Genomic DNA, 15,589 nt, shown 5'->3' on the forward strand with positions numbered 1-15,589 from the left:
TACATTGTGCTGAGCAGGAGAAACCCTGCCTGGTGCCATGGCAAGTGTGGAATCTCTTAGAACCCACTTTTGTGGGAGGAGTAAGTCTTTGGAAGCATCGGCCCCGATTTAGAGATGCCTGCAGCATTCAGGATTTCCTTCCTGGTGCACGTGCCCATCTGATCTAATAAAATAAGCACTTACAGCTACTTGAAACGATGCCCTGGGTTCAGGGTTTAGACCGAATACAGCCACGATACAACCCACAATGACCTCGTTTAGTTCTGATTCACATTTTTTGTTTTTTTTAAAAGATGACCGGTAAGGGGATCACCCTTGACTTGGTGTTGTCAGCACCACGCTCTCCCGAGTAGGCTCCAGTCTGGGCCTCTGATTCACATTTTTGTCTGAACATCCTTCAATTCTCTGGTACTATCAAAAAAATTTCTGTACACACTTAAAAGTAAGACGTGCTTTCTAAATACTCGAATCACATGAAACCCGCAGTGCTCAGGGTGCTGCCTGGTGGACGGACAAACACATTTTTGTGTGCTCTGAACTTGAGGAAGGCAGGACAGAGCTGGGACTCGTGGACTCATCCGTGGGACTCAGCTGAATCCCGAGAGCACAGATGAAGGGGCCAGGGAGGAGAAGGGAACTGCTTAAAACCCAAATAACTGACTTTCAAAATTCCTATCAAATCGGCACAGCTCCAATCTAGAAGGTGGGAGGGGATACAAGAGAATCTGTATGATTTTAATTGATGGTTTTTGTTCCATCTTTCCCCGGATCAGCTCCACAAGGAGCACAGTCGTGAAACCAGCACCTGAAGTCACTTTAACACAGGGCCATCATCTCTCTGTCCCTGACTGTCCCTCTGTCAGGCTCCCAGGAATGCTTGGGACCAGAAGCGTTTCACAATGTGAAATTATTTCTGAGTTTGGAATATTTGCATTACACTTACTGGTTATGCACCCCAAATCTGAAAATCCAAAATCTGAAATGCTCAAGTGAGCATTTCCTCTGAGCATCAAACTGACGCTCAAAAACTTCAGATTTTGGACCATTTAGGATTTCGGATTTGGGATGCTCAAAGTGTATCAAAAACCAAACAAGCAACCCCAGCTTGCTCTCAGACGCCTGCAGGAAGCACACGCGGGCTTTGGACCGGGGTCCCGAGCCCCCCGCTGCTGGGAAGCCCAGCCCCGCACCCCTCACGTACCTCGTTGATGCTGATCTCAGCCTCCACATACTGCAGCCCCTTCTGCAGGATGGAGATGAGGGCGGCGGGCGACACCAGCGTCCCGTTGATGTTGGACTGGCTTATGTGGCTCTCGATCCCGAACGTGAAGGCCGAGTGGGAAAAACCTGCAGCGAGAGGGAGGACAGGCAGGTGAGACCAGAGCTGGAAGAGCGGGCACAGCCAGCCAGCTCTGAAGGGGGCGGCGCGGATTTGAACCACGCTTCATTAACGGGGTGGACACTGCTGCAGGACTCCCGGCTTCCGATGTGGAGTCAGGCAGGCAGGAAAGTGCAGGGGGAGAGAGACGAGTGTGAGATCAAGGAAGACTGTGGAATGGATGAGATGCCTTCATGGGAGGACCCTTTCAGTGCTATTAAGAAGCAAAAGGGAACAGAGTGGAGGCAGCCCCACGTGCCCTGGATGGCTGTCTCTTGCAGAAATTCCACTCTGGGCGTTCCCCGACCCCTCGGTTCACATATTCTTTGCAGGAGCTCAGTGCCGCAGCCTCTCTGTGTCCCCTTCCTCCCCCAATGTGTCTCCGTTACTGCCTGTGTGGGAAGCTGCTTGGCAACTCAAAGGAATTTTGGATGAAGGTTTTTAAGGAAAAGTTCAGAAGAGCCAGGATGGCTACTGCGTGTGGATGACAGCGGCGTTGCGAAAAGAAGGCAGTGGCATGAGGCATGGAAGGAGGTGCTGGGGGTCCACGTAGGGGTCTGAGGGCAGCGGGGAAGCTGCAACAGCCCCTCCTTAAGGACAGGAAAGTGGCCCCCTGCTGTCGGTGGGGGAATCTGCGCAGCTGCAGGTAAAACAGGCAGCCTAGTCTGGTGGGGCTTGATCGCCCCGTGTGGCCCACAGGCGGCCCTGGGGTGCTCGAGGGCTCATAATCCCAGGGAGGTGAATGCTGTGGGGGGATTCGAGTAACCTGGACCCCCATGCTGGGCTCCTCGGCCAGAGGTGGGGCAGGGCCTCTCACTCCGTTTCTATTGTCTGCTGATCGGGCAGCAAGGGTTCTCAAAGTGACCACTCCTCCTGACTTTGTTCTGCCCACTGTTTACGGCGACGTTGCCAGTTTGCAGGCTTAGCCCCTGGTTACCCGAGCAGGTGGGTGCCTTTCCACCTGGCCTGGCAATTGCTTCCCTTCCACCCTCTCTCAGTCACCCGAACAGAGGCAGCGGGATCGGGAGCGCGTGGGCTCGGCTCTCATCAGATGCAATATCATCAGCCCTGCTGCCTCCCGTTATCCAAATCGAACTGACTTTGCAATAAACCAAAGTCTCACTAGATGGGAGCACACCTCCATGAAAGGAGGCGTCTGTGTCTGTGCTCTCCTGCCCCATCCCCTTCTCACTTCCCTATCCACTCGCTCCTCCCCAATCCATCCCGTCCCTCCCTCATCTCCGGGTAATAACGGATGTGTAAAATAGGTAGTTTATATTGACGGGACGGAACAAACGTGGTAGATGTCATTAATTCTGCACTCAGTTGCATACAGCCCTGTAATTCTTTACAAAACCATACATAAATTAGGTTGCAAGGCTTCCTCTCTTCTGCGTTTTTAGAGGATACAAGCACAGGCCCTTTACAGTAGACCTTACCTTTCCCTTCTCCCCTGTTTTCTTTCTCTTTACCCACCTTCCTTTCCCTGACCCACTCCTAGCAAAACAAAACAAGCCACCCCTGCGTTCAACCAGTGACTCCCCTGTATCTCCACCATGCTGTGCAGCGTTATAGCTCCAGGCTTTCCTCGTCCAGGTTTCCAGCAAGGCTGATCAATGGATGGAGGGCTATGTCTCACCCTCCTGGTATCCTGAAAAGACCTCATGCAGGGCTATGACACTGCAGTCCTAATAATAATGACAGCCAGCCTTCACAGGGCACCCACTCTCAGCCTGGCACTGCTTCTGGGGCTTTATTCGAGTTCACTCAAGCCTCCTGGCAGTCGTTCCCTCTGCCATCTTTCCCTTATTCCTCTGCTTCCCCATTCACAGAATAAGTCCCCGAGATCTATCAAGGGTGACTGATGGGCACACATCGCTGAGCTGGTAGGGGTGGGGCTGAGCTCCACACCCCGGCAGTGGGACACTGTACTTAGTCACTGTAAAACACTGTCGAGAAACATCTACTAAACGCTTCAGAGCACAGCATTCACTGCTGATGAGGGCTCCTGACAAACAAATCTCAGTAACTGCTGGAGCAATTGTGCAAGAGAAGTCCGGCTTCTGGTGTGCAGATGCTCCTCGACTTACAATGATGTCATGTCCTGATAAAACATCGCGTGTTAAAATACTGAAAGTCCAAAGTGCATTTAATACACCTAACCCACCAAACATCACAGCTTAGCCTCGCCTGCCTTAAATGTGCTCAGAACAACTACATTAGCCTACAGGTGGGCAAAATCACCTCATGAAAGCTTGTTTTATAATATAGTGTTGAACATCTCACGTAATTTACTGAAAATCATATTTAAAGTAAAAGCAGAATGGCTGTATGAGAACTCAAAGTACGATTTCTACTGAATCACATTTGCACCACCGTAAAGTCAAAAAATCATAAATTGAACCATAGCAAGCCAGGGACTGTCTGTATTTCACTCATTCACTCACTCATTCATTCATTCGTTCTCTCATGCAACACCGGGCCACAGAACTGATGTTTAAGGATGCATGCTCCGAGAAGCACAGCTGATCCTGACTGCATTGCTACCTTTAGCCAAATCTGGGAGCTTTGTACTCATTACCTAAATCTTTACATCAGCTGTTCAGAGCCGGTACTGTCTTTGTTTTACACAAAAGAAGGAAAACTATTGGAGAAATTAGGTAACTTGCCCAAGGTTCACACCTGTGATGAGAGGCTGATCTAGAATTTGAACCCTAGACCCTGTAATTCCAAGATTCATCCTTTTACCCTACATTGTAAGACCCGCAGGCACAGGAAGCAGAATTCCTGCAGCCTCTAGGCTGACGCAGATGGCACTCCCACCTGCTGCCCGGCTGCACGGCTGGCAGCTCTGACCAGCAGCATCACTGCAGGGCCAGATAACATGCAAATGGATGCAGAGCCCATTTCTATTTCTAACCACAGACCTGAGTACGCCCCTTATTTCTCTCTTGCTCTGGGGTTTTAAGTGTTGAGTATATGGTTTGACTGCATCACTTTCTTACCTTTACGGGATGATGCTCTTTGGTGGGGATTCCAACTCTAGACTGCATTGATGATGGTACTGATTTGAGTCTTCTTGAAAAAGGGACGAAGCAGTAAAGATGGGCTGAGGGTCTAGGAGTCTGAGCTGAAAACTGTCTGCTAGAACGAGTTTCCCCATGGCAGCTGAATGACGAGGAAAAGGCAGGATAAAGCTCTACAGGGTACCATGACCTTGAACATTTTTGATTAGCCTGGGTCTTCTACTGGAGAGAGCGGGTAATCATGACTGGAAATTAGGCACCTCCATAAAGACTCGCAGTCTGTATGTTCTATATCCCTATTCAAAGAAGTTCTCCTAGTTGCTTAAATTCATATTAGTTGCATCTCTTTGGATGGATCTGTATATGAACTCTATATCAATGGTTTTTCAGTCCATTAACTTGTAAGACTTTCTCGCTGACTCCTGGCCAGTCTGATGTCATCGAGGCCGGAGGCGGGCTCGATGGGGAAGACATTGGGGACAGTCACGATTTCTGGCTTCTATGTGTGCCCTGTCATCGAGCATCTGAGCCATGTCACTCACTGTGCCTGGGCCTCTGTTTCCTCTTCTGTACTGTGGCAATAAACGGGACCTCAAGGAGCTGACAGAAGAGCCAGATGCAAGAGCACCCAGACCCCAGACACTTATGGGTCAGGACAGAAGACCACGAGCTAGAGGAAACATCATTTTTTGCATTTCTTTGTTGGTACAATGAAGACATTGGATGAAATGGCTGCTAGGACTCTTTCCAGTTCTGATATTCATTCTGGATCAGGGAGGTGTCTGCTATGGTCTGAATGTTGGTGTCTCCCCAAAATTCATGGTGGGAACTAATACCCATTGTGACAGTATTAAGAGCTGGGGCCTCCGGGAATTGATTAAGTCATGTGTTCTCCATGCTCATGAATGGGATTGTGTCCTTATACAAGAGACCCCAGAGAGCCCCCTCGCCTGTTCCACCATGTGAGGACACAGTGAGAAGACACTGTCTGTGAACCACGAAGCAGGTCCTCACCAGACACGGCATCTGCCACACCTTGATCTTGGACTTCCAGCCTCCAGAACTGTAAGCAATAAATTTCTGTTTTTTATAAATGACCCAGTCTAACGTATTTTGTTATAGCAGCCTGTACAGACTAAGACAATGCCCAAGGACTATGTAATTGAGGCCTGCTCGACTACTTCCTCTTAGGCCACAGTTGCTAGATGGCGGCCACGGCCAGGTGCTGTGTAAGGTGCTGTCCTGGAAGACGTGTACTTCCAGGCAGGACACTTCTCTTCCAGGGCGAGACGACCTCCACCACTGCCAGCGTCCCACCCCTCCAATGGGACTCCAAGGCTCATGAGCACATCCGCTCGCAGTCTGCTGGCATGGTGAGACTTCTGTAACTTGTACCTCTCAGCTGTCCCAGGACATTCAACACATCTCTTCTACCCAACAAGACATAGGTAGGCACAAAGATCAGAATGTCATTGGCAGATGCAACACTCAGGACTGCCCCAGCAGCAGGTGCAGGAGTAGTTAAAAGGGAGAAGTACAAAAAGCATGGTGGTGGGGCCGAGCCCGTGGCGTACTTAGGAGGGTGCGGCGCTGGGAGCGCGGCGACGCTCCCGCCGCGGGTTCGGATCCTATATAGGTATGGCCGGTGCACTCACTGGCTGAGTGCCGGTCACGAAAAAGACAAAAAAAAAAAAAAAAAAAAAAAAAAAAAGCATGGTGGTGGATGCATGAAAGATCCATGTGAGGGCAACGAGTCAGTGTCCTTGGTGCCTGCTGCTCAGCTACCCAGAAGGCGTTACGGAAGCCAGCAGGCTTGCCAGCACTTAGCAACTGTATCCCTGATGCATCTCCACAGCAGTAGCACAGCTGACCTTTGGGCTCGATCATTCTTTGCTGTGGGAGCTGTCCTGTGCCTTTGCAGGCTGTTGAGCAGTGTCCCCAGCTTCTTTCCACTAGATGCCAGTAGCATCCACTCCAACTGGGACAACCAAAAATGTCTCCAAACATTATCCAGTTGACACTGCTGTGGTTGAAAACCAATGACACAGAGGAATTTACCCCCCAAAAGACCACTCTCCACAGCTCTATTCTACTCGTCTTTCTGCTTGTTTCTGGATTGTTGCCAATGAAAAGAAAGTCCCTGTCTACATGCAATTGATCACAAACTTTAGAGAATATGAAGTAACAGACAACCACCAGATGAGGCAAAATTATTCCCAAGGAAAAAAAGACACAATCAAGATAAACTGAGGAAGGCTTAAAATAAGAACCACATGCTATGAAGAATGGTCGGATCTTCAAAAGTAGAGTCCTGTCCGTTTGTAGTGAAAATTGCCTTGGTCTCACAAGAGAGGAAACAATCTGTGCATGAGTTTGTCTCACTTCACTAGGGAATAAAAACACACTCAAAACAAAACAAGTACACACTTTGTTTCTTAAAATTAGAATACTGCCTACCTCTAGCACTTTCACAAATGGCTTCACAAACCATTTCAGTTGTACACTGACCCATTATGCCCAGTTAATGCAGACCTGATTTATCAGCAAACTTTGCTAAATTATCACCCTCCAGCCCTTAGAAATACTGCTTATTTGACAGAGAAAAGCAGACACTTAATACTCAGGCAGCTCTGAGGTTAGTTTTGCATCTTCAGCTGAAACAAATACCAAGGGCACCATATTGTGGCATTAAAAACAGAACTTGTATTGAGTATTTAACAGACTTACATACTGACAGCTATCCAGTGGGCACAGTCTGTTTATTTCAAAATGGTCTAGACTGGCGCTTGGCAAACTGAGGCCCGCAGGCCATATCTGGCCCACTGACTGTATGTATAATTAAAGTTTTATTGGGACATGGTCACACCCATGACTTGGTGTATTGTCTATGGCTGTTTTCATGCTACAAGGGCAGAGCTGAGTAGTTGCAAAAGAGACCATACTGCCCACACCGAGGCTGAAGATATTTACTATCTGCTGCCTTACATGAAGAGTATGCTAACCCAATTATATACACACACATATATACATGGTATCACTAAGCCTCCCAGATCCTCTCTTCTCTCCGTATCCATGCTATACACCTGACTTTTCTCTTCTGTTTGCCACCACTCTGATCCTGGATCCTTACTCTCTCCCAACCCCTCTTTCATTCCTCTGCTTCTAACAGTCCTGATAATAACGTGATGCAACACAAAACCATCACAGCAACTTTGCTGTTTCACCGCAAGCAGCCTACTGCGCTCCTTCCTGCCTGGGCAAACCCCCGGCCTCAGCATGGCCTTCCAAACCTCCGCTGTCATCTCTCCCGTGCCTTGCTCCAAGCACATGCCTCCTTTCCTGCAGGATGACTTTGCTCATTCTGGTCTCTCAGTCTAGGTCAGCAGTTTCTCAAAGGAGGGCAGTTGTGTTCCCCAGAAGAAGACACTTGGCAATACATGTTGAGTATCCCTTATTGGAAATGTTACAGATTTGGGATTTCAGATTTTGAAATATTTGCATATATATAATGAGATATCTTCGGGACGCAACCCAAGTCTAAACAAGAAATTCATTTATCTTTCATATATACCTTACACAGACAGTCTGAAGGCAATTTATACAATATGTTTAATAATTTTGTGCATGAAATCCATGACCTGTCATATAAGGTCAGGTGTGGGATTTTCCTCTTTTGATATCATGTCAGTGCTAAAAAGATTTGGATTTTGGAGCATAGTGGATTTCAAACTTTTGAATTAGGGATGCTCAACTTGTACATGGAAACATCTTTGGTTGTCATAATGGGGGTGTGTGTGTTCTTATGCTGTAGGCACCTGGCAGGTACAGACCAGGGATGCTGCTAAATATCTACCACTCACAAGACAGTCCACCTCAACAAAGAATGATCTGGAAGAACATTTCAAGAGTGCCAAGGTTTAGAAACCCTGCTCTCACCCCTGTGGACACCTTTTCCTTCTGGGTAATTATGGCCACAGCCAGGAGTCCTTTCTACACCCCAGCGTGACAGGAAGTGACTGTCACTATTGTCATAACAAAGGACTTTCAAGGAGACAGACAAGACTTGAGTATTTAGGCACAACAGCACAACAGTTAGGAAACTGAGTTTTTAGACAAGGGTGCCAGTCAGAAAACTTTCAGCCATAAATCTATACCTGAATCAAAAACCAATTAATTATTTGGAAAGATTTATAAACAGCAACAGTAAAGCTAATGACAGTGGGTACTTACTATGTGCATCAGCCCTTTTCATGAATTAAGTCAGAGAGATCTGACAACTTACGAATTGGTCCAGTTAAATTCATGTTGCAGATGAGGAAACTGAGTCATGAAGTGGTTATGTGATTCCTTGAGGGTACACAGCTAGCAAACATCCAAATGACCCTTGAATCCATGCTCTTAACCCACACACCATCCACTACTGAAATGTGTTTTTAAACCTTTGATGACTCAAGATGGCATCCTCTTAAAAGAGGAAAGAAACCTTTTGTAACATAGGGTCTAGGGTCTCCTAAATGCCCAGGTGCTTGCCACCACTTAGAAGCCCCAAACAGGAAGTAAACAGGTCATAAAACTTTGCTCTGAGTTTCTGTTCTTGCAGGAGGTGGCAGGAAGTCATGAACCATGAAATACTAGACTGCCCTCAAAGGTTTTCCAGCAGAACTGGAATGGTGCCTGCTCTGCTCTCAAGGTTGGGGCCAAGGTGACTCAAGGTGGTGGAGGGTACTGATCAAAATAAAGACGGGAGAGGGCTGTGGAGATATAGTGGGAGCTGGGCCAGATAGCCAAGGAGAAAACACACACGGAAATACACGCTCACACTCTTTCTCAGAGTAAGAAAGAATAAACAGAAAAGGTGCAAGAATTAGAAATTGCATCCTCCCTTTGGAGCTAATTTACTACCCTCACTTCCCTTCTACAGAGATGGATTGGTCTCACCAGACAACAGCATTTGCTGCCAGAGAAGCGATCCTTAGCATATGCAAACCCCAGCTTCATCAACAGCAAAATGTACGAAAACATGCTGAGAATTCTGTTTGATTTTGCAGTCTAAATCACTCGGCATGTTCCTATCTGCTTTACATTTCAATGTGTGTATATATTTGTAAAAAATCCTCATGGCCCAGGGCCTGACTCCTACCCTCATTCTGTCCACATTTTGCTAGAGTACAGAGTGCAGTGGGAATGTTTTTATACGTGCAGACCTGTTCGAGATGACCCACCATACCATGGAATTTAGTGTAAAATGGAACTGCCTTGGAGGGTGTCCAAAGGCAATACCAGAAGGATCTCATTAAAACAGGGTTTCACTTCTAACATGTGGCCTGGACCCCAAGGGTGGCAGCTGACTACAGCTCGGGTGGCTGACTATTGTGGCCGGGAGCCCCTGCCAAGACAATTTTAATATCCTCTAAGCATGGGAAACATGCAGGAGGGGAAAGCGTACTCAGGTCATAAACTAGGCTGCTACTTCCTCCCCGGTCAATGCTGGGCCATGGGTGAGGGGTCCCTGTGAAGGGGCCCTGGGCTGGTGGGGGAGGCTGCTTTCCTGCAAACGCCCACGGGAAGCCCAGTGGATGCAGAGGAGGGGAACCCCAGCCCTGCTTCTAGTCGGCCGCTCGGCAAGGCAAGGCTCAAACAGTCTCGTCCACAGCACCACAGGGGGATCACCAGCAGTTTGGAACCCTTGTGCATTTGGGATTCAACGTCTGCAAATCAGGAAATAAGAGCATGGATGCCAATCTGGAGATTTACTGTGGACAGCACTGTTAAACATCACAATTAGAAAAAACTTGAATTTGAAAATAACTGAGAAAGCAATTTGGAAGACGGAGGAAATAACTCACATTTTTATACAATCAGCTCAACTCCTGTCCTGACACTGGGGAATTCTCTATAGCCCCGTTACTCTAGGTATACTAATTTTTACGTATAACCCTCATGATCATAGAATACTGCATCCCTGTTCTTTTTTACATAACACGATATAAGCATTTCCCCCAGGTGCTGATTGGTCTTGACAGCCACCATTTAGGTTATTAACTGGGTCATTTTTTACTCAGACTACCTCCAGGTTTAGCTTAAAAAATGAATCAATGGCTTCTCACTGGACTGGGTCCAACGTCTGAGCTGGTGTTCACCTGCTGCCAGACCCAGTTTCCAGCACCTCCTCCTCTTCCCTCCCACCATGTATCCAAGGGTTCCTTCACCAAGGTGGTTTCTTCCCTACACAAGCTGGCTTAGCTGTGCCTCAGGGCCTTCCCTTAGTCTCCTAATGTTCCTGGGAAAGCTCTTCTTCCTCCTTTGCCTGAAAAATTCTAACTCAAGACCCAGCTCAGATACCATCTCCTCTGTGTGCCCTTTCCCGGACCCCTGGGCCCCTCCGTGCACACGTGGCAGGCACTTCTAATATTACATTTATCAGCCTGTGCAAGAGCTGACTGCTTTAGTATCCGTGATCCTCTCTAGGTGGGGAGAAAACAACAAGACCTCCTCTTTTCACCCATCCTTCTGACCCTAGTACCCAGGGCAGTGCCACCATCCATGGGACAACCCAACAAGAGATGTGTGGAACTGAAAATTGGAACAACTGCTGTATTCTTGGACACCAAGAAGGACTGACTCATTCATGGCATCCATATCCCCGGTGGTACTCAAAATGATGTTAGGCAGCACGGGAGCAAACGTCTGAAATTTTAGTAGTTTATTTTAAGGTGCAAAGAACTAATGTGTGTTATGCAAACAGAAGAGAACTAAACAGAACTAGTTATACTAATATCTACTTGTACATTTAAGAAGAAGTAACTGCATCAGTTTAAGAATACTAATACATATTAATAAAATTCCCCAGGCATATGCAAATATGGCAAAAATTCAGATGAAGAGCAAAGAAGTGCGGTTGGGAAATATAAGATCAGAGAGCAGGAGGACCACGGAAGTCTTCAAGGGGAAGGCAGGAAAGAATCCTCACTAGACACACACTGGCACCTGAAGGGGGAAGAAATTCTCAGATTGTATGGGGCAGGGGTTAGTAAACTACAGCTTGTGGGACTAATCCAGCCCTTTGCCTGTTCTTGTCAATAAAGTGTTATTGGAACACAGCTAGTCATATTTGTTTATTTTCAGTGGCTGCTTTTGTGCTAGAAGACAGATGCCTGGTTACAACAGGGACTGCAATATTTACTATCTGGCCCTTTACAGTTCCCTAAATACTGGTCACGGGGAGATATGGACTAGGAGATGGGACTAAGAGGTCCTTAAGAAAACAGTTTCCAAAGCCCCAACCTGTCGTATAAGGCCAGCCAGCATAACTCTAAGATCCAGACCTGACACGGATATTCAAAAAGAGACATCAGAGCCCAGTTTTTCTCAGTAAGATAAATGTGAATATATCCAAGTATTAACAAACTGAGTTCAGCCATAGAAAGGACAGAATGTCCTGGCCCAGTGAGGTTTGCTCCAGGAACACAGGCCTTAATGTTAGAAAATAAATAAATAAATTCACCACATGAATAGAATCAAGGGATATCATTTAAAAGAAGAAGATTCAAGAGGTATGTGAAAAAAATGCTCAATATCACTAATCATTAGAGAAATGCATATCAAAACTGCAATGAGATATCACCTCACACCTGTCAGAAAAGTTATTATCACAAAGTTGAAGTTTTTGGTGAGAAAAGACCGTTGTACATTGTTGGTGGGAATGTAATTTAGTACACCCATTATGGAAAACAGTCATTTTTTTGAGGTTCCTCATAAAATGAAAAGTAAAATTACCATGTGGTCCATCAATCCTACTACTGGGCATATATACAAAGGAAAGGATAGCAGTACGTGAAAGAGACACCTGCATTTCCTGTTTATTGCAGCAGTATTCACAGTAGCCCAGATATGGAAACAACCTCAAGTGGCCGTCATCAGACAAATGGATAAAGAAAACGTGGCATATATACATGGAACACTACTCAGCCTTAAAGACGAAGGAAATCCTGCTCCTTGTGACACTATGAATGAACCTGGAGGACATTAAGTTAACTGACATCAGCCAGGCACCAAAAGACAAATGCTGCATGAATCTTGCTCATGTGTGGAATTTTTAAAAGTTGATCTTATAGAAGCAGAAAGGAGAATGGTGGTTACCAGGGGCTGGGCGGAGGGGGAGTATTGGGGAGATGATGGTCACAGAATACAAAATTTCAGTTCAAGAGATCTACTGTACATCATTGTGGCCACAGTTAATAAAATTGCGTTAAATTTTGAAAATCACTGAGAGTAGACCTCTCCCACAAAAAAAGGATGTGAGGTGATGCGTATGTCATGTTGTACAAGGTAAGTATATACAATTTTTATTTGTCAATTTAAACAAACAAATGAATAAGAAAGACTGCAGAGCCAGATGGCCCTTTCTGAAGGCCAGCTCTATGACCTCCCAGTGTGACCTGGGTGAGTCTGGACTTCTCCACACCTTGGGTTTCTCATCTGTAAATGAGGGATGGAGCCATTTCTACTTCTCAGGGATTGGTAAGAATAGTTTCAACTGTGAAGGACTTAGAAGCATGCCTGGCACACAGTAAGTGCTAAATAAATGTGAACTATTGTTATTATAACAAACAAATGAGGAGGGGGAATGAGCTGTCTTTGATGGGGTGGGGAGTGCATGCCTGAGGGAGTGTGGGGTGAGGGGATTGAACACAGGGAGGCAGCAGGAAAGAACTGTTTGAACACCATCCTGACGCTTTTAGATTAAACAGCACTACGGTCTGAAAGTTTGTGCCCCTCCCCCTCCAGATTCATATACTGAAATCCTCACCTTCATGGCCATGGTGTTAGGAGGTGGGGCCTTTGGGAGGTCATGGGGGTGGAGTCTTCATGAATGGGATTAGTGTCCTTATAGGAGAGGCCCCAGTGAGCTCCCTCACCCCTTCCACCATGAGAGGTCAAGGTGCCATCTATAAACCCAGAAGTGTGTCCTCACAGGGCACTGAGTCTGCCAGCACCTTGATCTTGGATTTCCAGCCTCCAGAATGAGAAATAATATTCTGTTGTCTACAAGGCACTCAGACTATGGCATTTTCCTATAGAGGCCCAAGCCGACTTAGTAAGACAGTGATTAAATTACAGGTACAGGAAGTTTTCCTTTGAGAGAAGGGATAGTGGTAGGAAAATGGTGATCATAACAAGGGTGGGATTATGGTTAAGAAATGCCTGGTAAACATGCCATCCAAATTATCAGTATCGAAGTCAATGCACAGGTTGCGGATGGACACCCGGACTTGTAGTACACAGCGAGGTTGGGGATGGGCACCTGGTCTAGAGGTGCATGGAGAGTTTGGGGATGGACATCCAGACTTGAGGTCCAAGGAGAGGTTGGGGATGGGCACCCAGACTTGAGGTCCAAGGAGAGGCTGGGGAAGGGCACCCAGACTTGAGGTCCATGCAGAGTTTGGCGATGGACACCCAGACTTGAGGTCCATGGAGATTCTGCGGATGGACACACAGACTTGAGGTCCATGGAGAAAAGTTGGTGTCCAGTACACAAGTGGCAGGAACCCATTTCAGAATAGACCTCTGGTTTACATTTTGGAGGCATGCTGCCTCCCTAAGAGAAAGCCTTCCTGAACTTCTTTACTGTGCTCCAAAGCTTTGTTACTTCAAATATTACTGATTTTGCGAGTGTGCTAGAAATTGCCAGTACCCCCAGATACTTCATCCTGTGTGAGTCTGTACGTCTGGCTCACAACTCTGGCCGATCTTTTACCATTGGGACCCAGGAGCTGCCTCCCTGAGATTCTGGCTCTTGTCCCTCTGCCTACAGGTGACCCAGCTTCCACTGGCAACACTGGAGCCCAGACTGAGGCTCTAGGTTAGCTAATGAGCTGGCTGGAATGAGGTGTTAACTTGAGTGATCTGAGCCTTGAGTGATTCAGTGCCCCTCTTTTTTCCTGTAAGGTTTGTACATTTTGAGTCCAGGGACTATCATGTACTTTCTCTTTCCTGTGAGTTTTCCAGGCATTTAAAGTGATCTTTCCCCTAGCTTTGTCTCTCAGTCCATCCTTTGACCCTCTCTAGCCAGCAGAATTTTGCACCTTGAGCTCTAAGTCCTTCCAGGCATACCCAGAATTTGCTTTGGTGTTCCATGCATGTGATTTCTCATCCTTGGAATGTCTTAGAGAATATGTTCTAGAGTGGGATTGTCCAAACTTTTAAACCCAGGGCTCCGTCCGCAAGGGTAAAAATGCCCACATGCTTCTGCGGTGTTCAAAATTAAAACATAAATAGTGTGACTACTAATTGGGAGAAAAAGCACTGCTTTTTCAGGCTACAGAGGGGATTGTACTGGCAAGTGGCAGAGAAAACAAAGTCGATTTTAATCCTTCCACGGCCTCGTGCTCGGACTTGCTTACAAAGCCCTCTGAGGCTGATCCAGGACGTGAGAGAGTGCTCTAGGATAGAGAGGAGGGAAAAAGAGGGGCCCACTTTGAAATGCATGGTGGACAGTATTCCTTCCTCTGTCTCCCTGCTTTTTGATCTGTTCTGTCCAATTGGTCAATGAGATTGAACCTTAAAGGTGACCCTCCTTGGGCTGGCCTGTTAGCTCGCCACAATGTGGCCACAAAGTCCCTCTCGTGCAAGCAATCTAAGACTGAGGCGTATCACAGTAAGAAGCGATCCATGAGGAGGCAGAGGCATTCACAGACCTTTCCCAAAACTGAGCACGTGTTAAGCTACAATGAACATATGAATCATACAAAATAAAAAATATCTTTTGGAACCTAAGTGTCAGTCAGAAGTGACAGATGACCACTTGTCTATATTCTACCGGTCATGCAGATCAGGCCTGAATGGCTGTGGGTGGGAATTACACAGAGTGTGGATAGCAGGAGGTGGGAATCATTGGGGACCATCTTGGAGGCTGAAAACGCCTACGTAGGAAAAGTCAATCTTAAGTAACTAAAGAAATACGAAGGAAAACAGGATATATGTGATTCTTCACCTTTTAGAAATGTAGCAAAGGTCAAAACCAACATTCAATGTTCATTCTAATAGGACATAAATTTGGTGTTACATGTCCAGAACGCAGTTTAGCATTCCATATAGAAAGCCTGAGGAATGCACGTGCCTGATGAATTAGTAATTTCAAGACCTCAAATGTTTCCTGTGGATCTAACCATCTGCTAAATTGATT

General features: G+C 46.6%; 1 protein-coding gene across 1 annotated transcript in view; it reads right to left on the reverse strand.

The window, feature by feature from the left end:
* The window catches only part of LOC134368667 (F-box-like/WD repeat-containing protein TBL1X), a gene marked incomplete at its 3' end in the record, with an annotated part of 37,724 nt that extends 24,499 nt beyond the window's left edge, over positions 1–13,225 (reverse strand). The window contains exons 1-2 of the mRNA XM_063085083.1: positions 13,214–13,225; positions 1,202–1,384 (exon numbers count right to left, since the gene is read on the reverse strand). Of these exons, the coding sequence (XP_062941153.1) occupies positions 1,202–1,384; positions 13,214–13,225 (195 nt within the window). The remainder of the gene's footprint in view (positions 1–1,201; positions 1,385–13,213) is intronic.
* Positions 13,226–15,589: the final 2,364 nt, after the last annotated feature.

Source organism: Cynocephalus volans, chromosome X (assembly GCF_027409185.1).
Source record: "Cynocephalus volans isolate mCynVol1 chromosome X, mCynVol1.pri, whole genome shotgun sequence".
In the NCBI taxonomy this organism is placed as follows: Eukaryota; Metazoa; Chordata; class Mammalia; order Dermoptera; family Cynocephalidae; genus Cynocephalus; species Cynocephalus volans.